At 32.2% G+C, this 27,091-nt stretch overlaps 1 protein-coding gene across 2 annotated transcripts; it reads left to right on the forward strand.

Annotated features, from left to right (window-relative positions):
* The first annotated feature begins 217 nt into the window (after positions 1-217).
* LOC122270635 (solute carrier family 22 member 3) lies at positions 218-26,275 on the forward strand. 2 transcript variants are annotated; one of them, XM_087164621.1, is made up of 11 exons: positions 218-491; positions 9,992-10,218; positions 10,836-10,975; positions 11,740-11,843; positions 13,163-13,317; positions 14,413-14,581; positions 16,019-16,163; positions 18,346-18,425; positions 21,596-21,813; positions 25,449-25,633; positions 26,030-26,275. In XM_087164621.1, exons 2-11 carry the CDS (start codon positions 9,993-9,995, stop codon positions 26,141-26,143), a joined length of 1,536 nt encoding a protein of 511 aa, XP_087020747.1. In that variant the 5' UTR covers positions 218-491; position 9,992; the 3' UTR covers positions 26,144-26,275. The 2 variants fall into 2 exon arrangements, with proteins under 2 accessions (XP_087020747.1, XP_087020748.1); XM_087164622.1 differs by lacking the exon at positions 218-491 and adding an exon at positions 2,556-2,670.
* The last annotated feature ends 816 nt before the right edge of the window (positions 26,276-27,091 follow it).

The raw sequence follows: 27,091 nt of genomic DNA on the forward strand, positions 1-27,091 counted from the left end.
ATTTTAGGATTTTCCTGTTATCGTCTGACAAAGAAAATTTTTTTGAAGGAAAAGAGATGACGTTTTTTAAATTAATTTAAAAATTATGTTTTTTTCCCCCTGTTTAAGCAACATGCATTCATGACTTTTTCTAAAAAATTTACTCATCCATATCTTATCCTAACGGAGAATCAGTGAGCTAAAGCTTTTCAATCATAATATTTACGAAATAGCTCGAGGCCACGAGGACTGTTTGAAGAAAGAGGAGTCACGTGATTTATTCTGCGAAAAATCCGCTGGTGTTGGTGTAGCTTTGACTGACAGTGATACAGTTGGGAAGTGACGTAGCCTAAAAATCATCGTTTCCTGCGTTGCATTTTCATCTTTAATTACAACTCCTAGTAATTGAAGATGGCAAAAGGACTTTATTCATGCTCCGATTAAATTTACTCTTCATGTTGCTTTGAAGTGATATCTTTGCTGCACGCGCCGGCAGACGATATTTTTAAGAGGTGAGTTGTTTATTCAGTTTAGAAAATCGTTTGCTTTCTTGCGGAGAGAATTTACTTTCTGTTTTCTATCACAGAAGTGAAACCGGTTCAAAAAAATCATTAGTCACATAAATTCGTACTTAGCAGTGGAATTTCTTTCATTTTTTTGATTTCACGGAGAATTTACGACTCGAGACCGCATTGGCTGTTGTTGATAAAACTCTTAAAGATAAAGTGACGAGACTTTGACGTGGGCTTATCTAAGATCGCCGAATTTATTATCTTTATTTATTTTCAAGCAATAACAGGGGCAAAATTAAAACTAATTATTAGTGTGACAAAATGTATGCAAAAATGTAATAGAAGCTAAATCGTTTGCTTGTGATTTTAAATCGCCAAGAGCTTTTTTGATAATGAAATACGTAAAATAGTTTTACTAAGATGAGGGTTGAAGTTTGCAGAATGCAAATACTGATTCTATTTACAAGATTAATGCTTCTACATCAGTTGATTTAATAAATAAGTTAGTAAAAAATAAGGAAAAAAAAGTATGTAAGAGGATCCCTAATGAACCTTAAAAAAAAAAGAGATTTATATTATGTTTATTATAGATATGAGAATAGGAAAAAAAAGAATTCCTGGCTGAAATATTAAATTTTTTTATTCATTTATTTTATTTATTTATTATCGTCTTTATCCTTTGAAAATCATTTCTTAATTCTCTGCCATTTCCAGCATCCAAGAAATTTTAATCTTCTTCTCATTGGTGGACCCACTAGCCAACCATCTTAAAAATCTGGCCCTTAATTTAAAGTTATTGGTCAGAACCTACGGCTAACTACTGACCCCTCCTCCCACAACACCAACGTACCGAAAGATACGGGCTTTCAAAACTGTCTCCAACTCTAAAAACTCTAATTGATTATAGAGAATTCCCACGCTTGCCACTTCTCTTTGAAACAATGACTATATTAAATGAAAAAAAAAACAACATATTAATTATCTAGGGGTATAAGCCCTCTGTTCGCTGCCGCTTACCAACCCCGATTATTGCTTTGCAATTATTGTTGTTTCTTGACAGAAAATAGTTTTTCTACATAAGTTAAAATTGTTCTCTTAACATATTATATGTACTAAAAGAAATTCTGTTTGCTTGTGCCTCTACTTCTCACGCCCAAATATTATTATCTATTAATATTATAAATATTAAGATCTATTGGTAAACAGTAATTTTTCTAAGTAATCATTTTTTTTAAATAACATTTATATTGTTATAACATTAAATTGTTCAAACAAATTTGATGAGTTGACAACCGTAATTTAATATTTTCGCTTACCAAACGGGAGGATATATTAAATACTATTTTTGCTTGCATCTCATTATGCATGAGGCAGATCGTTACGTTCTAAATCATTTAACAGATCTCTTTAACTGTAATTTATAACAGTATATTAATGTTATTTGCACAAAAGTAATAATTGTAAAACGGTTAATAAGATTAGACCACCTTTCTAAATAACTTTATCTTAAAATGTAGCGCAAAATTACATTATGATAATAATAATAATGAAAACAATTTATAATAATAATAATAATGAAAACAATTTATAATAATAATAATAATGAAAACAATTTATAATAATAATAATAATGAAAACAATTTATAATAATAATAATAATAAAAAATTATAATAATAATAATAACAATTTATAATAATAATAATAATAATAATAAAAAATAATAATAATAATAATAATAATAATAATAATAACAACTTATAATAATAATAATAACAATTTATAATAATAAGAACAATTTATAACAATAATAATAACAATTTATAATAATAATAATAAAAAAAAAATTCTTTCATCTTTAAACTATTGAATTAAAAACGCAATAATAGCAGTAGAGGAATATAACTTTAAGTTAGGAATACAAAAATATTTATAGAAAAACACTACCTTTATGACTTATATCAATTTTATGCTGATGACAACCAAAACAATATGGAAATGAATGAGGAAAATCTGAATCCTACCACGTGATTTTCTGGCCAATAAAAATGTGGGGATAACAATGGAAAACTGCGACAAACATTATTAGATTTTTATGTATAGTAAGAAATTATAAAATTTATACAAATATGTCTGAGTGATAAAGTCACTACGACAAGAAGTTTGGAATAGAAAAAGGCAGTAAGTTTATGTTTTACTCAATAATTAAATATTTTTTTAAGTCCCTCTCAATATTTAAGACAAATAGAAAAAATTTTCACGAATCATCATCGATTTAAATTCATGAAAGGTAAAATCTAAGAAAGAGATTAATCTTTTCGCAGATGTTTAGAAAATGTAAGAAATATTTTTTGTTATGTGTGAGATTTTTAGAATGAGTGGGACTATATTTTAATTTCTTCCCCCCTCAAAAACTGGACACCTGCGACACCCATAAACTTTATTTTCAATATAATAAAGACAAGTAACTCAATTAATTCATTTTTAAAATTTATCTTCAAAAATCTAGTAGATATCTATGGTCACCATGCTATAGTAATTATATAAATATTTATATTTTTACTGTTCCGTAAAATCTAACATTTTCCCTAATTTTTAATTAAATTATTAATTTCCGATGGAGGTTGTACCCTCCTAATATTTGGACTACCGGAAAATTTGGCCTACCGCCTAATATTTGGCCTACCGCAAACGTAAGTCTCATTTATAGCGAAAAATTATTTGAAAATGGTAGGAAATTTACCCTTTAACTCATTGGTTATTTTCTAGACCAGCGATTCTAAATTTTATTCGACTATGGAACCTTAAATAATCGACCTTTTTTTAACGGAACCCCTAAGTTGTAATTTTAGTTCATTAAAAATTGATATTCCGTTTTGCACTTCAAATCAGAATTAGTTGAGGATGTCAGTGTTCTTGATTATTCCATAAACAACTTACAACATACAAAATAATTTATTTTTCAGTTCTATTTACAGAAATATAAAATACTAGCTTCATCAATAAAACTCGAAACACTCAAAGATATTAAATGGCGTAAATATAAATATATTAATGCTCAAAAATAAATAAATATAGACTCAAAGCCATTTTGTTTTTTCTCCACAAAAAAGAAGGAACAATCTCAAAAAAAAGCAAAACAAACTGTAATCAACTTAATTTTATGAACTAGATCAAAGTTAAAAATTAAGTAGTCAACAATTGTAAACATATCCACGAAAGTAAGACTAGTAATAATTGTAAAACAATTTTATGGAAAGAACTTAATTTTTTCATTGTTTCAGTTTCACCAATACTAGTATTAAAATTATGTTTTATGTCAAACAGGTCTGGAGCTACGTCTAGTCTTGTTTTGAATTTTTTTTTTTTTTGTGGAAGTTGAAAAGTATAATTAAGCTGAATTGTGGCTTTATGTTGAAATATAAAAAGAAAAAGAACTATTATAAGCAAAGACAATAGTTATCAGAGGATCGTATTTTTTTGGTGTTCTTTTTTTAATTTTCAATCAAAAAAAGTTTGATGAGAAATTCATAATAATGGTATTTATCATAAATACATACAGTCATTTTCATAATTTATTCAGTATATTGTTCTTAGGAAAAATATATATTTTAATTTTTTTTAAATTTTGCTAGTTTTTTTTTATTGGCTTTTTACTTAAATAATTTCACCAATAGAATTAATATTGGGTTTTCAATTTTACATAAATGTTATTAAAGGCTTCAAATACCATCTGCTAAGAAAAGTTCTAACTCGCGTAACTCTTGTGACCCTTCAATGGAACCCAAAGGCTCCGCGGAACGCTTTTTAGGAACCCTTGTTCTAGATCAGTGCTCCTCAACCTTTTTTCACCGTGGGCCGGTCAACATTTGATAATTTTATTGCGCCCCCTCTGTGGAAGGGGGAGGAACGTTGATCGTTTATATTGTTTTGATTTACTTGTATTTAAACATGTCTTCAAAATAAAATACAATATTGTATTGGTGCTGCTAGAGGCTCTGTTAATCCCTCATCTATGGAAAGTGGTACAAACCAGAGAGAAATGAACCACAGTTAATAAAATGGAAATTATTTAATGTTCCTCGGGCAGCCCGGTACCATTTGATCTACGGCCCGGGGGTTAGAGACAACTGTTCTAGGTATAAGAGACACAGCTTATATGGCGCTTAAGAGCAAGGGTATACATATTCAAACTTGTAACGAAACAATGGGACAGACCAGTGGTCGGCAAACTTTTTAGCCAAAGAGCCAAATATGAACATTACAACAATTTTTAAAACAAATTGGGAGCCAAATCTGCTTGTTTAGTAAACTTTTATTACACTAAATAAGCAGTACACTAAATAAAACTAAATTTCATGCTTAATAAATATTTATTAATACGAACAATGTGCTTGCATCTCCTTGGAAAGTTTGAGTAAGTCAAGTTTGCATGCTGTTAAGTCAAGTTGAGTAAGTCAAGTTTGCATGTGTTGCAATTTTAGGCATGATTCCAAGTTCTCATCAATAAGAGGACTTCTCAGTTTACTCTTGATAATGTTCATGCTTGAAAAAGATTGTTCGCATACATATATGTAGAACCGAAAAGGGAAAGAACAGCAATCGCGAGCTTTTTCAGCTGATCGTAAGAGTCAGGAATACTATTCCAAGCGTTGAATATGATCATGCCTTCCTTCTACAGGTCATTCAAAGCAGACCACTTGTGTTGTGATGCCAATTTATTCCCGCGCATGCTTGTGGTACCTTTGTATCACACCGGAGTACGCCGAGAACATGCGAAGAATTTCAGCCTGTAGCTTGTACATGGTTTGTGTTTACGTTTACGAAAACTAATAAACTTTAACTCGATGTTCGTTACGTATTTTTACTACAATATAAAATTTTAATTACCTATCTATCTTTTAACTTAAACAAAAAATTATACATGTTCTCGATTTATAGAAGAATTTTAATTTATCAAAATAAGATGTAATTTTTTTTCTTACCAAGTTTTTTTTTAAATGAAAATATTATTGCGCCTTCCTTGGATATTTGTGCCAGAGCCGCACTTAAGGAGCCAAAGAGCCACATGCGGCTCCGGAGCCGCACTTTGCCGACCACTGGGACAGACCTACATCTGATATATATGTTACCGTGAAGGACCGAAATCAAGAAAATGTCGACTTTCACCAATGAATGTCAACAATCACATGGTCACTTTGGTGAATGTCCGAAATATTTGTTATATCCGATTTGATAATAATTTATTCGTTGATATTATTATATTTATTCGATATTTTAATATCTGCAGAAGATAGAAAATCCCTACTACTTTTTTTTTTCTTTTCATAAAAGAACCTTTTGCATAATTTTGCGGACATAATTTACCGGTAGACCGTATATATTAAACAAAATGAATCTTAAAAAATTATGGAATTTTTATTATTTCAAGAGATTTTATTTATCAAGCAGTTTTTTTACTTATTATTTATAATCGTGAAACAAATGACCTTCGCTACTTATTTTCATAAATTGAAAAAAAGCACTCCCTTCTTTTTTTTCTTCTTTATTTCTCTAAGTTGAACGTATCTCGTTTTCAGGAACATATCTGTTAAAAAATCCATTTTATTTTTAACGTCTCTTACAAGCTGTTAAAATAATCAAGTGAGGCTTTTAAGAGATGGTCGTAAATTCTTTTCGATGGGAGTTTTTCTTTTTTATAAATATATTTCGTGAAACTTAACGATTGACGCACATCTTGATAAAGTTGAAATCGAACCCTGTAATATCAAAGCTAGTTTTGTTTTATTTTTATTTTAACAATATTTCTTTCTGTCTAGTGTTATTTTTTTTAGCAACAGAAAAACTGGAATGTCGCTGCAGTAATTAGTTGAATAAAACGGCATGTCAAGTAGCAATATCGCAGTGGCTTTTCAGACTGTTCAAAATGTGGTAAAGAAAGATCGAGAAAAAAATAAAATAAAATAATAAAAAATATTTATAAAGTAAAGAATGTATATATATATATATATATATATATATATATATATATATATATATATATATATATATATATATATATATATATATATATATATATATATATATATATATATATATTATATTTATATTATTATATTATTTATATATTATTATATTATTTATATATTATTTTTACTTATTGTGTTCTATTTTATTTGTTATAATTTTTGTAAAAAAAATTTTTTTTGAGTGCTCCTCACACTATTGTATTAATATATTTTGCATTAGCTATATTGATACAATATCAGAAAGCACTCTTTTTTGTGGATATAATCGTGTGGGCTGAGGAAAAGATTATATCTTTTTTTCCCCCGGTTTTTTTAAATAAAATTTCATCCTTTTTTTTTTAGATCAGTTGTTTGTTATTTTTCTTATTTTTTTTAATTATTATTTCTCTCCCCCCCCCCTTTTTCTTATGTCTATAATTTTCCTTTATATATATATATATATATATATATATATATATATATATATATATATATATATATATATATATATATATATATATACAAACGCCTACCGAGGGGGCACAATTTGACTTTACATTGATAGTTTGTTAATTTTTCTAACGTTTTTCTTGGTTCACAGTTTCCTACAGAGAAGTCCAGACCGTGATTTTGAAATTAAAAGTTATTACCAGTGCTAAAAAAGAATAACTTGTTTTTTGTTTTCATAACAATCGCAAATTTTCTCTTAATCCATTTGTGCATACAGTGGCTTAATGCGAACATTGAACGGAATCTATAGAATAGCTTTAAAGAAAATCAAATTTTTTACTTTCGACGTTTGAAAAACTGGATAATTCAGAAACTAATGAACCGATTTCGTTTCATTTTTGTGTTTTGTTATTTAAAATTAAGATGATTCAAGCATTGCGTAGTCTTACAATCTTATACATAATTATTTAAAGGAATATATAATTATTTTCAACATTATTTTTTGCATGAAAATATCTTTGGATACACGCTAATATTATAATTATCTGCAAAAAAAACTTTATAAACTATTTAAAAAATATAACGAACGAAAAATATAACGAAAAGTGAACCTAACTTTAATCCTTCGTCCTTTTATATGTTTAGCGATGTTCCTTTAATGTATTTTTTTGACTCTCTAATTACGAGTAAAATATATATTTTGGTGCTTTTTAATTATAAAAAACAGTCTAATAGTAACTAAAAGAAACTGTTAGGTTCTTGGAGTTATAATTGTCAAAATATATAAAATCAAAAAAAGTAGTTTGAAAAAAATTTTTTTTTTCCATTCATATTTAAAAATTTATAAATTATTGATTTTGAAAATTAAAGAAAACATCAGATGAATGACTGTTTATATCTGAATAATTGTAAATAATTGCAAATCTAAAAAATTATTGTTCGAAAACGAGCCGTCTTTGGAAGATTTTACCTTTAATGTAGAAAAGGATAACAATGTCTCATGCTATATTTTTTAACCGTAAATTACTAAAAGGCTAAATATAATGTTTTTCACTTATTTTGACCTAAATCAATACAAATTAATGAAAAAAGTATGAAAAATAGGTTTAATAAATATTCTGCGCCAAAGAGTTGAGGGTTTCATACTTTCAACTGCTGTCCTGCCGAAACTATTAGGACCATACTTTGAAACTTTCAGCTACCTCCCCCCCCGCTATTTTGAGGGTCAAGAATCCAAATCCGTAGAAAAAAAAGATGTTTATTGACAAAAAAATACGTTTTTGCACTACAAACCCCAACAAAATTCTAGCTGTTATAGAATGCGATGAACAGTCACCACTAGTTGATTCGTTGCTGTTTTGTGAGAAGCTGGGAGAGCTGCATTAAGACCACAGTACTTTTAAATTCTGATCGTGAGAGCTGTATTAAGTTCACTATCGTGGTCGCTCCTGTGTTGCCTTTAGCAGTTGAGTGTATAAAGGCCGACGTTATGTGTGTTCGAGACTAAGTAGCAACAGCACGAGGAGGTGGATAATGTCACAGTCACAAGTAGCAAGTCAACTGTTCAATGGCGACCATCCATCAAAGTAGGCGTTTTCGAATCGAAGTGGGAGTTTCTGCCAAGGTAGGTGTGTTCACGTCACATCTGAAGGTTACCAGTGTGGGGATATCGACAATGTCAATCTTCATTTTGTAACTAAAGCATCGTCTGCCATAGCTAATTATAACGTATTCAAGGTTAGGTATTCTAACTATTTAGATTAAATCTTAGTAAGTGAAGATACAATCATTAGATGAAAAGTTATGCAGGTAATTCACTTTTTTTTGCACACTCCTTCATACTCATGTTTTTCCTATATCAACCCTTTTAAGTGGCTGGTCATTAATAAGTTAATGCAAGAGTTTAAGTACTACTTCTTATCGATAAAACGTATAATTTTTTGACGTTTCAATTAAGCAACTCGAAGACACAATCACACAGCTAAAGATCAAGTAATTTAGTTCAGTGTCGTAATTTGAATATAAACTATGCTTGCCAACGGTTTGAACTATATCTAGGATGGTGTGATATTATAAAAGCTTACGATTAAGATTACAGTTACTGGGTGTCTGACGGTGAACTGACTGATTTCAGTATTAAAAATCTCGAAAACCAAGAGCGATAGACACGGCCGGATTATCCTATAGGCACACTAGGCACGTGCCTAGGGCCTACGAAATTCAGGGGCCTACGAAAAACTTGGGAGAAAAAAATTTATTGACCAAAATAATTTAGCTTTAAAAACAACAAGTGTATTTTGCACAAAATTATGAAGATACAAATAAAAATATAATATTTTTCGGTAATAAATTATTTTGCAGAATCTTATGATCTAATATATTACTTTTTTGCGATTTTTGGATTCAACGAAATCTTGTATTATGCTGTCGAATTCCAAACTACGCAAAATGTCGTATTCAATAGACATAAGTGCGAGAGATGCCAAACGATCTTGATTCATTGTTGAACGCAAATAATTTTTTATAAATTTTAATCTGGAGAAAGATCTTTCTCCTTCTGCATTTGATCCAAGAATCGACAAATATATTCTTAATGCAATGTGAACGTTAGGAAAAGTATTCACAAGTTTATCTTTAATTTGAGCCTTCATTTCTTGTGCAGATTTATGCTCATACAAATTTGAAAATAGTAAAAATTCATCTACAAAGTTTTCCTATGGCAACACTTCGCATGTTTTCACCATTAGCGTGTGGAGAGTCATAGGAGAAGGAAATACACTAGTTTCTGTCTTGGTTTTTAAATAGAATAAACACTTTTAAGTTGGGAAAATATATGGAACTGAAAACTACATTAAACATAGTTCTAAAAGAAAACAGTGTGGAAATTTAAAAAAATATTTTTGACAATTAAATACGAAAAATATTAAGAAAGGGAAAAATATCGTAGTACATTCCGATACAATTTTCTCCCCAAATGGCGTTGCGATCGCGAATAACCTGTACTGCATTTTAGTTTGAATTAATTCCCTGGTACTATATTTCAGAATGCAAGAGGCGCACGATGATGACGTCAGCGCAGAAACTGGTACTTGTCTCAACGAAGAGATCAAGAAAGAAGGACAGAAAGTCATAGATGTGATCGGTGGTCATGGACCATGGCAATTACGTCACTGGGCAATATTCTTTCTTGCGTCATTTTGCACCTCCCTGCAACTCTTTTCCACCTTACCACTCATATCTCATTCTGTATGCTCTTGCTCAAAGATTAACGGTATATTTAGTTTAATTTTATTTATTAATATTTCAAAATATTTTCGTAACATTCTTAAAAAATTTCCCGTTCATGTAAGTTTATTTGAATTCGCTAATCGCTTTATAGATTTCGTTGTACGTTTTTGTTTTGTTTTTTTACTTTCTGTTTTTACTTAATATTTTTACTGAATGTGTTTTATTCTATTTGTTTCAAAAAAAATTTTTTTTTGAGTGCTCCTCACACTATTGTATTGATATATTTTGCTTTGGCTATATCGATACAATATTAGAAAGCACTCTTTTTTGCGGATATAATCGTGTGAGCTAATGCAAAAAAAATTTATATCTTTTATTTTCCGGATTTTTATTAAATTTTTTTTTCTCAAGTAACGAACACTTGCAAGTAAATAGAACTCATAAAATAAGTTCAAAATGTAGAGAAGACATGGAAAAAAATAACAGAATAATTAAAAAAGGGAAAAAGAAAGAAAAAATTCGAATTTTTTTTTCTTTTTGTCCTTTTTGTATTTATTTATTATGATATATATAAAATGTCTTTATCACAGCATCATGTAACCTTTTTTAAATAACAACTTCTTGTCTTTTAATTCTATAATTTATGTATTTGCTCTTTAGAGGAGAACAATGTGTCAACATCATCAATAGGTTGCAATATTTCAACAAGATGCGACAACAGAACAAATGCCGCATTTGCCGAATTGAGTAATCCCTGTTTCTCACCTCTGCCCACCAGTGCATTAGAGATAGCAGATGAGGTATGTTCATACTTTCAAAATTTATAGCACCTTGTTTCGTCACTTTAAAAAGAGGTTATAAATAGTTTTGCCATTATTCTCGATGCCTCAGATACGTGTACATGTTTTAAAATAAATCAGACATACTTAAATTTATAGTGACAATAAGTACATTGAGCAAAAAAAAAAAAAAAAAAAAAAAAAAAAGACTACTTCTAGTAGCCTTTCTTAATTTTTGGTAGTACAGTATACTCTCGCAGAAACTCTTGTAATGTAAAAAAAATAAAATAAAATAAAAAAAAAATTTCCGCCGTAACTCTGGACTCTTTGTGCTGTTCTTCTCTAATTTTGTACTATCTGCGTCAATTTACAACAAAGACGATTTTTAAGTCGTCTTTGTAATGAGCTCACAAGCTTGCATGGGCAAAAATAAATAAGTAAATTCGGATTTCTTTCGAAAAAAAAAGCTAATCAGTAAATTTAGTAGTGTTTAACTGTTTTTAACCTTTTACCAGCGACGCCTGATGCTATTCTAAACCATCAGTTGTACCAGCTGTAAGCAAAAAGTTAAACACAGTGTTAACCCAGAGAAAAAATCTCCGAATTTTAATTGTTGCTAATATATTATCTAAAAATTATTATATGATAGTCAAAATGTAGTCAACCATATAATAATTCACTAATCATGACGTTGCATATTATACAATTCTTAAAATAAACTACATAGAATATTGTTGTTATTTTGTCATATTAAATTGCAACTATAAGACTTTCTCTCTTTTTAGGAAAACTTGCATTGCACAAACGTAGCAACTGTTTTTTATGCCAAATGCTTATTTGTTATGGGAGCTTTGATAGCAACTGTTGCCACTTATCCTTTATTAAACAGGTGAGAAAAAATTAAAACTAAACAGATTATTTCTAATTCGAGTTTTTGGTTTAATTTTGTTCGTATCAATTTTCTATCTTCACGTTTCTTTTGCTGATATTGTAAATAAGCGAAATTTTTTTTATTAAATTTCTTCATTATTATTTGTTATGATTCAACTATGTACAATGCGAAAAGAAAAGAACAAAATAAATATAAAAAAAAGAACACTTTAAATAACTTTGGATGCAATAATCGGATTTTCACGTACTAAGAATTAATTTTAATGGTTAGAGAGCCTAATCTTAAATATGTTAATAAACTGGTGTAGAAGATATTTTAAGTTAAAATGGACACAAAAACGTATTTTCCCTGAATAAATATTCTTCCCTTTTTTCGACGGATTTGGATTTCTGGCCCTCAAGATATGAAAGATTGAGGCAATTTATTTAATTTTAGAACCGCCGTTGAACAGTAGACCCAATTCTTTGGGTTCACCACTACTAATGTTCAACTCCGTAGCCTTGAAATTTCAAACCCAATCCCCAATCCAGGAGACAAAGGAACTCCTGGATTAAGTATTAGGAGAAATTTGCCTTCGTGGAGGACTTTTTTGATGGAACTAACCTGCTTTTAGGTTTCATGGAGAGGAAAACCACGAAGACCTCCCATGGTTAGCTTGACGGCAAGGGGACTCTAACACATGATCCGTTTACCACTGAGGATATTTTTACGTCAGTATTATGGTCGATGCAAGCCGGATGCAGGGATTCGTATCGACCAGTCATTGCTGGAATTCGAACCCGGTTTACTTCATTGCAAGGCAATCGCTCCATCACCTGATCCATCGCGACTCGATAGCGGCAATTCGGGACATATAGTCCCAATAGTTTGGCCAGGAGAGCGGTAGAAAATTTGAACCCCTCAATGGGACCTTGGATAAATTTGGACCTTTGCTCATTTCGCAAGCTTCTTCTGCGAATTGAAAAACTTATGCACTCATTTATAGAAATCGTTTGTCCAAATATAATTAGATACAAAATATAGTAATTAACAATTATTTATTTTTAATTTAATGATAGTGAATAATTTTTCTTAACTGTCAGGCATTAGGTTTTTTCATAATTTTAAAGAATAAAACTTTTTATGGCAAAATACAAAATCTTCCTGAGAAATCAAATTTTAAATATACGATTTTTTAATGAATTCCGTTTTGGAAATATCGTAGTACAGAAGGCAAAAGAAAAAAATAAACCACTTTTGATTAACTTTGTGCATTACTATTCCAGTTTGCTTTGATTATTAAAAACTGATCTTTAAAAAATAAATTCTTATTTCAGGTACGGACGACGGTCTGTGTCCTTGACTAGTTGTTTTCTCCTGTGTGCATGTTCTTTAGCAGGAATCTGGGCCTTTGCTGTGGGTCCTTATCTTATTTTAAAATTTGTTATAAGCATTGGAGTTATCAACGTTTATCTCACTGCTGCGTTTACCTGTACGTATATTTTTCACGCTTTAATGTATTATTATTATTTTTTCAATTTCTGTTCTAAAGTCAGGCATCAAACCTTATTCCGTTCCACAGTCAATCATAAACTATTCCATTCTATAGTCAATCAGGCGTCGAACATAAATCTGTTCTATAATCAGACCTTAAACATTATTCTGTTTTATAGTCAGACATCATACATCTCCTTCTTAATCAGACATTAGATATTATTCTATTCTATAGTCAGACATCAAACATAGTTCCGTTCTATAACATCAGACGTAAACTTGTTATATCGGCAGATATTAAACGTTTTTCTGTTCTAAAGTCAGTCATTAACTATACCATTCTATAGTCAATCAGGCATCAAACATAGTTCCGTTCTATAACATCAGACATAAACTTGTTATATCGGCAGATATTAAACGTTTTTCTGTTCTAAAGTCAGTCATTAACTATACCATTCTATAGTCAATCAGGCATCGAACATAAACATATTCTATAATCAGACCTTAAACCTTATTCTGTTTTATTGTCAGATATCATATATCTCCTTCTTAATCAGACATTAAATGTTATTCTATTCTATAATCAGACACCAAACATAGTTCCGTTCTATAACATCAAGCATTAATTCGTTTTATCGGTTGATATTAAACATTTTTCTGTTCTAAAGTCAGGCATCCGTTCCACAATCAATCATAAATTATTCCATTCTATAGTCAGTCAGGCATCGAACATAAATCTGTTCTATATTCAGATATTAAACATTATTCTGTTTTATTGTCAGACATCATTGTCCCACTTATCAGTCAGATAACATGCATTATTTCCTCTTCTATAGTAAAATAATAAACATAATTTTATTCTATAGTTAGACATCAAACGTCATCCCATTCTATAGTCAGACATTAAATATTATTTCCACTACGATATCTACAAATTAAAATCCCCAAGAAACATAGAAGAAGCTTGGATGATAGCAGTTTGGTGAAGTTTAATTGAACGGTGTAATCGTATATCAATATTTTTAATCGATTGATCGCGCATATAATAATCGTATTATTCACTAAACATAAACGCCTATTTGTTTTGTTTCAGTGACAGATAGTGTAGCCGAAGAATTCCGTCTCTTATATTTCTACACTGCACATGTTGGTTGGGGTTTGGCGCATTTCATATTGCCCCTAATTACTATAGCTGTTCCTAGCTGGACTCTCTACAATGTTGCCATAACTGTTCCTTGCTTTGTACTTTTAGTTCTTTTATGGTAAGTATCAAGACTTACATGATCTTTTCAATCAGTGGCATGAACTGTAATCTGTACTTATGCTGCCATCTTGTGAGATTGTTAGTAATTAATAAAGAGCAAAAAAATTTAAGTAACTCTTAGTCCGTTCAGGAGAAGACGTTTTTTGATATCAACTGCTGAAATATAAACGTATATGTCGACTTTTCCTTTTTTTTTCATGGAAAATGTATTCTTGAAATAAAACATTTGACACTTAATAACTTACAATGATCTTAAACATCAAATTAGAACAAGCATAGCGATCTTGTATCCTAACAGTAAAATTTGTCTAGTAACAACTAAACTAAAAAGCTCATCTTTCAATGACGTCACGCAGGTTCGAATCCCAGGGATGGCTGGTGAATACGAATTCTGTTCCTGGGTAGCATACCAAAGTGCTGACGTAAAATATCCTTAGTGGTGGATGGATCATAGGTTTGAACCCCTTATCACCTGGATAATCATGCATGGTTTTAGTGGTTTACTTTTACATGTAACGCAAATGCTGGTAGACTCCATCAAAATGTTTTAGTCTAGTATCTTTCTAATGTTTGATCAAGGGGTCCGCTTGCCTTCTGGGGTGGTTTCAAAATTTCAAGGTTAAGGATTTCAGCATTGATAGTCGTAAACCCAAAAGTAGGTCGGCTCTCCAAATCGTTTACAAAAGAAAATAAAACTAAACTAGAAAAATATTTTTCTTATCTTAATTATTATTTTATCAACATTTAATATTTTTTGGGAGGTTCACTATGAGAGTTGCATTCAGAGATGACGAAAATGACGTCACGTCACTTAACCTGCAGACTCAAAATTCATCACTGACCAATTAGTTACTAGAAGTAACCAATTCGAATCCGTTTAATTTCAAAGTAAAATGGCGCAAACGACTGGTTGCCATTGGCAACCATAATATTACGGTTTAATTGAATGATAACAGTCAAATGACTTATATAATTGGCGATCGAAATGGGCTACAGGTGGCGTAGAGCAGAACTCTTTAACTATGGCAATACTTCGCCTGCTTTCACCATTAGCGTGTGGAGAGTCGTAGGAGAAGGAAACACGTTAGTTTCTGTCTTGATTTTCAAGTAGATTAAAAACTTTTAAGTTGGGAAACTATATGGAAATGAAAAGAACATAGAACATAGTTTCTAAAAGAAAGCATTGTGGGAATTTTAAAAAAAAAATGTTTTTGACAATTAAATACGAAAAATATTAAGAAAAGAGAAAATATTGCAGTACATTCAAGTAGTACAAGGAGAGGGTCAAGACATGGAACCGGGTCTTCTCCTCAGATGGCGTATTCGAACGTGGAGATACCGAATTTATATGAAAATTCCCTTTAACACTGCAAGAATATTTATAATTATTTTGTTATCGCAGTTAAAATAATGCAGTCATATTATTGTTATTTAGCTTTCTGAATGAAACACCCGAATCGTATGCAGCAAGAGGTTTGTGGCCGAGGGCACACTCAGTGATGAGAAAAGCAGCTAGGTGCAATGGCTATTCCTTGCAAGGTGTCGAACAATTCTCACCACATCTTCTGATTCAACAAAAGGTTATTATTTATGTTACTATGAAGATCACATTTATGTTACTATCAAGATTCTAGATAGACATTCGTTCTCTCAATTAACATGGTTTTTCTCTTTGCTATCACAACAAAAGGTTATCATTTATGCTACAATGAAGATTCTAGATAGACATTCGTTCTCTTAGTTGACGTGGTTTATCTCTTTCCTTTGTTTTTTTTCTTCTGATCAATCGATAATATTTTGATGATCCGAAGACGTGCCATCACAATTTTGACCCTCTGCAGAGGGGATAGCTCTTCTGCTTTGGTAGCTCGACGATCTGCGCGCGAAGTTAAGCACTTTATTGCAGAACAGTTTAACGAGGACAGATACCGCACACCCTCGGTCCCTACGCAGGCTGATCAAAGTGGTCATCCACCCACTTTCTGACAGCAGCCAGTGATGCTTGACTTCGGTGCTCAACTGGGAAACGTGTCTTTATGATCAGTCCACTGCGGGACACGTTAAACACATTAGAAGACGTTTTTTTGACATTTCGCAGATCATGTGACAAAGTGTGCGATCTACTGAAAGAAGCATGTGCTGCAAATTTCAAGCAGCTGCACAGTTCGATGTGAAAAGCGTGTTGCAGCTAAGAATGAAAGCTGATTAAGATATTTTGTTTTGTCTCATGAAATTAGCAGCATCGAACTTTTTGAATATAACTTGTACAATAACAACTTAAGTATTTATGTTTGGCAAGGACTTTAATAAAGTGTAAATGGATGATTGACTGAATGTAAACAATAACAAGTTTCCTAAAACCGGAAAAAATTTAGAAAACTTCCGGTGTATCCCTCCGCTTATGTTATGCTTACGAGACGATGCGTGAACAGGCTTGGTATTCTAGGAAGCTTTATTATTCAGATTTTCTTTCAAATTTACGCGTAATTTTACCATTTATAAGAGTTCACAGTAATTTATAAAATCTAGCAAGTCGAGAGCTTAAGACAAATTTAACAAAATTAGTATCACAACATAAATAAAGTATAAGGTTAGACATTTTTGGAGTGTTATCACTTATTTGGTTATATTTGTGTAAAATAGCACCATTGGTTATTTTTTGGGTAGCATTTATAGCAAGCTTGCGGAGGCCTTCGCATTCATTTGTTGTTTGTCGAAAGTTAAATTGAAAAATCGCGTTATATTGAAAACACTACAAGTATAATAATATTGGATGGTGCGTTTTGACAAGCTTGGGTGTAAAAATCAGTCGGAAGTAGTAACTCGAAAGTCTTACGACGAGTTTTAACCTCTAGCGTTTACACGGCTCTTAGCTTTACACAGTCAACCATTCATAATACATAAATATATCTATAACTAGGAGGCTCCGCCCCCTGCTCGCTAACGCTCACCAACCCCCGAGAATTGCTACGCAATCCTATGTGGTTCACGCCGTGAACCATGGCTCGCTGCGCTCGCTCGCCAATGAGCACAATGTTCTAGCACAAAGACATAATATATTATCATCAAAGACATAGTATTTTATCATCAAAGACATAGTATTGTACTTATGTAGATGAATTCTACCAATGTTCTTATTGGCTTTTAAAAAAGTATATTAGCTATTTAGATTGTACATGGTGAAAAAATCAAAACATTAGCTAAATAAGAAACATATTAGCAAAATAAATTATCAAATATTGCTTCACTGATATTCTGCATTTTAAAGCGTGAAAATTCAATGCATAAATAAACGCGAAATATAAAAAAATTCAATGCATTCAATACAAACACTTAAACGTTTTTTAGACGTTTAGGTAGCTCCCAGTAGAAAAATATCAATTCAACAGCGGCCTTTTAAAGCATTCTCACTTCAATTAATTAATTAATTCCTAATTGAGTTTAAATTAAATATTGTCATGTTTTTAGTTCATGAATCTGAATTGAACAACCTGATAATGCTCACTCTGGTTATTGTTATCTGGTTGCTCACTACGTGCTCTTGCGCGCCGAATCCAATCAACTAAAAATGAAAACTGTTGCCAGCGCGAGAAAAGAAATATCATCGGTTTTATTGATACATACGTACGAATTAGCGTTTCATATAATATAGATTCGTTTCGAATTTTCTGAAGCGTTGTTTCTGAACTACAGTGCTAATTAATTTTGAAACTCTTGATATTTCGATTTTTGATTCGGTTATTCGAATAATTTATATTCCAGGAAGAAAATGAATCCAAGTTTACTTGGAAAATAGAAAACTATCGTCACACCACCGAGCGCATTGTATTATTTATCATGGGGTAAGTAGCCGTTTTTTATTTTTATAAACATAATTTAGTCTAGGTTGGTATTTTGTTTACGTCTCACTAGAGCTGCCCAATGGGCTATTGGCGACGGTCTGGGAAACATCCCTGAGGATGATCCGATCCGAAGACATGCTCTCACAATTTTGTTTCTCTGCTGAGGGGATGGCTCCCACGCTTTGGTAGCCCGACGACCTGCATGTGAGGTCGAGCATTTTACGGTAGAACAGTTTAACGAAGACCGATTCCACGCACCCTCAGTCCCAACGCAGGCTGATCAAAGTACTGATCACAGCCAGTGGTGCTTGACTTCGCTGTTCTACTGGAAACGTCTTACCGATACATACTTAATACGATCAGTGATTTGGCTGTTCAACGACGATTATAAAATAATTTAGAGTTGAAAACAACCCATTCCGGTAGCAAATTCAACAAATGTTACAAACCACTAAAAATCGCTCTTTTTTGCACGAATTGCATTAAACGTTTAACAACCTCCAATATTTAACTCTTTCATTACTAAGGACGAGATAACTCGTCTTCCAGAAATATTATCTGAATTCTATTGTAGCGTTAGGGAATATGGTTATTGATTTCAATAGGTTATTATTCTTTAAAGTAAAATAAACACGTTTTAAAGGAATTTGAGTTTTGTTTCAATTTTAGCACTACGGGGGGAACTCTAAGCACAGAGGATGGGACAAAGGCGAGTCATTTCCGCGATGAAAGTGTTAAATAACAAAGGATACGTCGTTTCACTTAGAATGTATAGTTTGTTTACTGTAAAACTCCTCCCGCCACAAAGTCTGAGGTCGTCTGCTGATATGGAAACGAGGATAGCTCATTTCAGGGAGGGTAGCTTCTCTTCACTCTAGGGCAGTGTTTCCCAACGTGGTGCACACGCCCCACCCGGGGGCAATTCAAAAATGGACTCGACATGAGTTTAAACCTTTTGCTCTGGGCCATTTAAATGCAATGCGAGATTTTGGTGACAAAATCGAAAGAAAAAAGCAAATTCTTAAATAATTGCGGTCAATAAATATTATGTGACTGAGGGATTTTTTAAGTGACAAATCTGAAATGAAGTATCTGTTTACAGTCGATGGTAAAGCATTAGTGAGTTATTTAGTCAATATCTTTGAAAAACTGAATATATTAAATAAGAAACTTCAAGGAACAAATAAAACCTTGTTGATTCAAAAGCGAAGATATATGGCTTCATTACCCTTATTGAGTTATGTCAGAAATATATTAACAACAAAAACTTTGAACAGTTTCATTTGCTCTAAAAATGTGAAGTAAATAATACAGCTTCACTTGTTATTGTCGATGATCTGAAAATTCTATCGGCTGATTTAAAAGAAAGATATTCTGATTTAAAACAAATTTATTTTCCAACATGGATGTTGCAGTCCATGTTAGTGGATTTGTCTGATATATCAAATATATCAATAACTTGCAGAAATGCAAAATGATTAGTCAGTTAAAACCTTATTTAATATGAAAAAAGTGATGGCATGGCTTCGTGAGGAAACAGAAAACAAATACCCAAATTCAATCAAATGTGCAAGAAGACTATTGTTACCGATTCCATCTTCATATTTAGCTGAATGTGGATTTAGTGCTGTAAATGATTTTATTGGTAAAAAAAAAAAATCGTCTAGATATAACACAACGGGGAGACTTGAGACTGAGGCTAACCAAATTGGAACCTAGGATAAAATCTACGTGCAGCAAGCATCAAGGGCAAGAATCTCACTTAATTAAATTATTATAGAAAAATATTTATTAAAATTATTTCGAATTTGAATTTTAGTTCTTCATTCTATGTTCTGAAAATTCACTTACTTTGTTTCGCTAACAATTTCCTAAGTTTCTTAAGTGAACAATTCGATTTTTTTAATATAAAAAATTATGTATATGCTACATAGGGGGGCATAAGAATTTTAGAAAGGCTTAGTTGGGGCATGGTACAAAAAAGGTTGGGCAAAAATTGCTCTAGGACTAACACAATAGATGGAAAAAAAAAAAAGATTTCCTTTCTCTCGCCGACCTGAGCCAAAAGCTGTCCTAAACAATGACCACACACCCCTACTTGAAAAAGCTATACCTCGTTACCATAGTCACCGCCACGGGTCCAAACGAATGTCTAGGGGAGTTCTTACTTTAGACAAACTATACTTTTTAAGGTCACACTCGTTAATGCGAAGCTTTGCGGTTCCGGAAAGGGTTAAACAAAAATTTATTTTTTAACCGTTGATGTTCTATACAAAAACGTATTAAAGAGGCGTTTTATATGAATCATTCACATGCATGATAAGAAAAATGGAGGTAAATCAAATTCACTTAATTAAGAATCATACACAAGGAAATATATAATCTTAGCTGCCACACAGCGGAGCAATGTGGAATCTTTCCTCAGACAGTGAACCAATCAAGTGAACTTACAATAAATCATTGTTATTCGCATATATTAACAGTGAATGACCGCAATGAAGAGAATGTCGACTTTCCCCGGTGAATGTCAACAATCACACAGTCGCTTTGGTGTATCCAATTTAATATTATTATATTTATTCGATATTTTAATATCTGCAGAGGAGAAACATCAGAGTTCGGAGTACCGATTAAATGCATACTGGGCAGTGCCACTTGACCTTAAAAAAACATTGATGTAGGGCATACCGGGCAGTGGCACTTAACTAGACCTAGTATATGTTAAGGATATTTACCAAAGCAACCAGGTGATTGTCAACATTCACTGGTGGAAGTAAACAACCGCCGATTTCGGTCATTCCCAGTAACATATACATATATTTAAAAAAAAATCTATTTAGTAATGTTTAAAAATTATACTAATATATTATATATGCCTGTATGGTGATCAATTCCTCATACCAAGAAGACCCCGGGCATGGATGTAATTACTCTCTCTCTCTCTTCTTGTGTTGCTGGGGTGACGTTGATTCATCTTATATGGTGCCCATGAAAAAGAGACTATATGTTGTGCTTCTTCGGGAAAATCAAAAATTTTAGACGAATTTTCACACGGCTAAATGTAATGGGCATTGGGAAAAATATTAATAAAGGACTGGCTATTTTTTTTATTTAAATATGCTAGATGAACCATAATTATCATAACTATAAATCATGTCTTCTTTTTACAGGTTTCTATCATCTTTTGTATATTTCACATCCATATGGCTAACTGATTGGCTGCAGAAAAAAAGGGTCTCCCATTTTGCTTTGTCCGGCACCACAGAAGTTGCCGCTGCTCTTGTGCTTCTATTTTTTGCCTACTTTCTTCCCGTCAGGAGAATGTGGGGACTGGCAGCATCATGCACATCCATATTTCTGATAGTAATGTATTCGAGAGAAAAAGCTGGTACGTATAGGCAGTGGTTGATCCATATAAGCATAGCTATTTACGAAAAATTCAATAAAAAGATATCTAATGAAGATGATTGACATCATTTCATTAAGTCACAGATTTAAGCTAGGAAAAAAATGTCAAACTGTGACCAATCATTTATCGGAGTCAAAATAATCAAAAACCAGTTTCATTGTTTTGAGGGACTGGATTGAATTTGCAGACCTTTCAAATCATTCTATTGATGCTTTAACATGTAATTTAAAATGATGTCAATCATTTAAGGAAAGATCTTATATGCATGCTGCGATGCTAAATGCTGGCGAAATTTTAAAATCATTTTCTTGACAAGTAAATGATTTTAAAATTTCGTAATTTTGGGATTACGACTACTAATGTTCAATTTCGTAGCCTTGTCATTTTGAACTCAATCCAGAAGACAAAGGAACTTCTGGATCAAATATTAGGAGTAATTTGCCTTCGTGGAGGTCTTTTTGATGGAACTAACCCTTTATTTGCGTCACACGGAGAGGATAACCACGAAACCCTCACACGGTTAGCCTGACAGCAAGAAGGCTCCAACCCGTAATCCGTCTACCACTGACTATATTTTACGTCAGCTCTGTAGTCCGTGCAAGCCGGATGTGGAATTCGTATCGACCAGCCATCGCTCGAACCCGGTTCACCTCATTGGAAATCGAACGCTCTATCCCCTGAGACACCACGCCTCTTTGCTTGTTATGTTACAACTATCTAGAATATTGCGCAGAGCTAAAATTTCCGGATTGGCAGCTCTAAATTAGCACTTTGTTCGAAGACGCTGCCGTAGAAACTTTTCTCATGACAAAATTATCTTTCACCTCTATTTGTATTTCTAAGTTTAAAGAACCCTAGAGTAAACCCTAAAGCTTCAAATGTTATAAAAACAAAACATCGATACGTAAACAAATTATGGCAAGATTACTCAGGATTGTGAAGTGGAGTAATTATGAATTACTTTGATATTTTAAAAATACAGTCAAACCCCGCTATAGTGAACATGGTTTATAGTGAACTCCCGGATATAGTGAACGAAATGTTCGGTCCCGTGCCTTTCTATACCCGTATAATCTTATTTTTTGTGGATATAGTGAACCAAAAAAGTGATAAGTTGGATATAATGAACTTTTTTCTGCCTTCGACTAATTTTTTTCTTCATTTTTTTGTAATAATTTTGAAGTTTCTACTTCAAAATAAATACATACACCGATTTTTAAAACCATCTATAGGTAGCGATAAGCATTTTTTTATCTTACTTTCCCATCCCTAAACAAATCAAGTAGATGTTTCCAACCCAGGCAGATGATGCACCTGTAAGGTGTCAGTTTGATTAATATGCATTTTCTGTCAGAGGGAATGAGTAATTATTCATTATTGGATAAAGAGTTGGACACTAATATGTGTTGATAAGGCCCTAATTTCAACTACTTTTTGTTCTCAGTGCAGTTAAAAAAAAGCCTGCAAACAAGTGTCTCAAATTTAACTATGGCGAGCAGTAAACGTAAAATGTTCTCCATTGATGATAAAATGGGCATAATCAGAAAAATTGAAAATGGATGTAATCAAGCAGATATTTGCAGGGAATGTAAACTATCCAAATCTACAGTTCGTAACATATGGAAAAATAGGCAATTAACAATTTTTGCTCATGAAAAAAATTTAAATGGCAGAAAAAAGTTGAGAAAAGCAGACTACAAGGATATTGAAGAAGCATTGCTGAAGTGGTTCAGCATTCAAAGAAGCAGTCATCTTCCAGTATCTGGACAAATGTCGATGAATTTGCTAAGCGATTTTACGAGATTACTTTTATGTGTTCGAATGGCAGGTTAGACAAGTTTAAAAAGTGGACTAACAGAAATTCAGGAAAAATTATCAGAGAGTCGAGAAATGTTTCCATATCTGATGTTGAGGACTGCTCAACAGCTAAAGATTAAATTTTTTTTTTTTTTGTACGCAGGACGAAGAGTAATAAAAAGTAACAAATTTTTTGCTACTACATAATATTTTTCAGTCATTTATTTGAATAATGTGTAATAAAAGGGAGGAATTTGGGAACCATTAGTTAAATTGCCCTCATAACGAATATAGTGAACTCTCGGTTATAGTGAATCAAAATTTCGTTCCCTTAAAGGTTCACTATAGCGGGGCTTGACTGTATTCCTTTCAGCACTTCATGGTTTACCTGAATTTAATTTTGTCTAAACTATTAAAGCACCAATGAAAGTGAAACCGTCCTTATAAGTTAAGCTAAGTATATAGTTTGTCTAACGTAAGAACTCCTGGCGGTGACTATGGTAACGAGTTATAACTATTTCCAGTAGGGGTGTGGGGTCGGCGAAAAAAAGGGAAACTTTTTCTCCAGTCTATTGAGTTAACACTAGAGGGAAGAGGAGCTACTCTCCCTGAAATGCGCTATTCTTGTTTCCATAGCAGCAAACGGCCTCAGACTTTGTGGCGGGGGAGTTCTTACCGTAGACACGCTATACTTAAAATGATTCCTCCTATTACTATATTTAAATATATGGTTGATTGAATGTAAACAATAACAAGCTTCCTAAAATCAGAAGAAATTTAGAAAACTTCCGGTGTATCCCTCCGCTTATGTTATGCTTACGAGGAGTTGTGTGAACAGGCCTAATATTCCAGGAAGTTTTATTATTGTGATTTGTGTTTAAATTAACGCGTAATTTTACCATTCATAAGAGTTTTCAGCAATTTATAAATTCCGACAGGTCGTCAGCCTAAAACAAATTAAACAAGATCAATATCACAGTATAAAGTGTAAGATTAGCCATGTATTGAGTGTTATTCTTTATTTGGCCATATTTCAGTAAAATTGTTTTTTTAACGGTAGCGAACTAAAGCTGAAAATTTAAAAATGAAATATAACTTTTTAAAGGGCCGCGGTAGCTCAGTGGTTAGATCATCGTACTTCGGTTCTGGCGGAGCCGGAGTACGGCCCCCCAGGGGCATGCTACTGAGTACATACCATATGCGAGCTTGTCATATTTGTGGAGTCTGAAGTTCTGTGGTCGGTCGCTGAGTAGCACCATAGACACAGGAATCTAAAGAAAATTTCTTTCTCGAATGAGTGGTTCCATTTATCCGGTTCTGAGCTAAGTTGCACTTTCACACTAGCGGTGGTCTCTAGTCAAACGAAAGGCGCTCCTTCCAGACCTAATTTGCAGTCCAATGCTTGTCTTGTCTAACATAGATTATATTATTTAGACTGCACTGTTGACGTGAATATTTGATTAAATAATCGGCGTTGAACAAACGGTCCAATTCTGAGTTTACGACTATCAATATTAAACTTTGAGCCTTTTAATTTGAAGACAAAGGAACTCCAGGATCAAGCTAATCTTCGTGATGGTCTTTTTAATGAAACATTTGCGCTGTATGGAGAAGAAAATCAAGATAAATTCCCAGGGTTAGCCAAACCCCAAAGCTTTATTGGAAATCTAATATTATTTGTTAAAACAGAAGTTTTTTTTTATTGAAATTATATGGTATTTTTTTAAAAAAACATACGTTTTACCCATAACCACATCTAGTAGTTTTCTTTTGTTGCATTTTTTAAAATCAGATTTAATAATATCTTTGTCTTCTAGATGTGCCAAAGCTATCTCGATCTTCATATCTTATTGAGATGTTTTTTGCTGCCACTGCCTGGACTCTTTTATTGTTGCACGTTTTAAACCAACCACTAAATTCTAAAAAATCAAAATGTAAAGCAATTACAATAGGACTTGGCTTGTGTTTCGGACTGTTAGCTGCTGCACTAGCGGATTTCCAAGTAAGTTGAAACAAAGATTTAGTCAATAAGAACTCAAAAAAATATATTTAACAAATGTTTCATAAGCTATTATAAATTTATAGTTGTAAATATACCACTTGATTGCTTATTTAGAAATTTAAATGCTTTTTAATCATACATTGATTTATATGAATGTTTATTTTTAAATAAAATTACGTTTTGTAAATTTGGCAACTGTTTAGAGTCCAAAAAATTGTCAAATTTCGAAGTATACTCATAATTTGAAGTAAATATAGTGCAGTGAAAAAAACCAGTAAGTTCTGAAATGTTTTCTTTTACGTTCGTTATTTTAACAAAAAGATTTAGAATAATTTTTAACAGAATGGTCTTGGCTATATTCAGAATTCTCATTATAGTTTTTTTTTTTCTTTTCAGAAACTGATTATGTGGAACAGAAGCATTTTATTAATTCTCAGTGTGCCAAATCTGATTATCGGAGTTACAGTTGGACTTTTTCCTAATAGATTCCTAGATTGCTTAGACATGTGAAGCTGATAAAAAATAATTATTATATGCACATCATTGTGAAATATGCATTCGAAAAAAAAAAAAAAATCAAAGACTGTGATATTGTTGGGATCAATTCAATAAGATCAAAATAAAAGTTTAGTGTTAGCTGTTTTTTTTTTATATTGATTTCATTGCTAACAATGATTTTACACCTAACCCATTAAAGTCATTCCTATTTTAGTTATAATAATTTTGTTTTCTATTTGTACAATACTAACATTTTTAAGAAATCTTGTTTCTTAACTTTCTTGGACCAATTTTTCTTTGAAAACAAATCAAACAGAATAAAAAGTGTACAAAAACTTTTAGAAAACCAAATTAGTAACAAGTAAGAAAACTGCCTAGTTAAACAAAATGGTGGAAAGAGATGAAGCTTTCTTAGAATTTGGAATGAATTTTAATTCGAAATTGGTGATATCAATATAAGTTGATAGCATTTTATTTCATAACAGTCATTGAACAGCCGACCCAATATTTTTGGGTTTATGACTAATGTTCAACTCCATAGTTTGTAATTTTCCGCCTTGTAATTTTCAACCCAATCCAGAAGACAAGGAAACTCCCGGATCAGTACCCTCAGAGGTATGGTTTGTTATGGCAACATAGTGGACTTAGTGACTCTAACAGATTTAACATACATCAGTCACCATTTACTACTTCTGGATCAAGTATTGGGAGAAATGTGCCTATGTGCAGGACTTTCTGATGGAAATAACCCGCATTTGCGTTACATGGAGAGGAAAACCTCGCTCAGCCAGCGAAGCGGCAAGGGGACTCTAACCCATGATCTGTCTACCACTGAGGATATTTTTATGTCACCACTGTGGTCGGTGCGAGCCGGATGCAGAATTCGTATCGACCAGCCATCAATGGGATTTGAACATAGTTCACCTCATTCGAAGGCGAACGCTCTATCCCCTGAGCTAT

Source organism: Parasteatoda tepidariorum, chromosome 5 (assembly GCF_982258835.1).
Source record: "Parasteatoda tepidariorum strain Cologne lab strain chromosome 5, Ptep-v5.0, whole genome shotgun sequence".
In the NCBI taxonomy this organism is placed as follows: domain Eukaryota; kingdom Metazoa; phylum Arthropoda; class Arachnida; order Araneae; family Theridiidae; genus Parasteatoda; species Parasteatoda tepidariorum.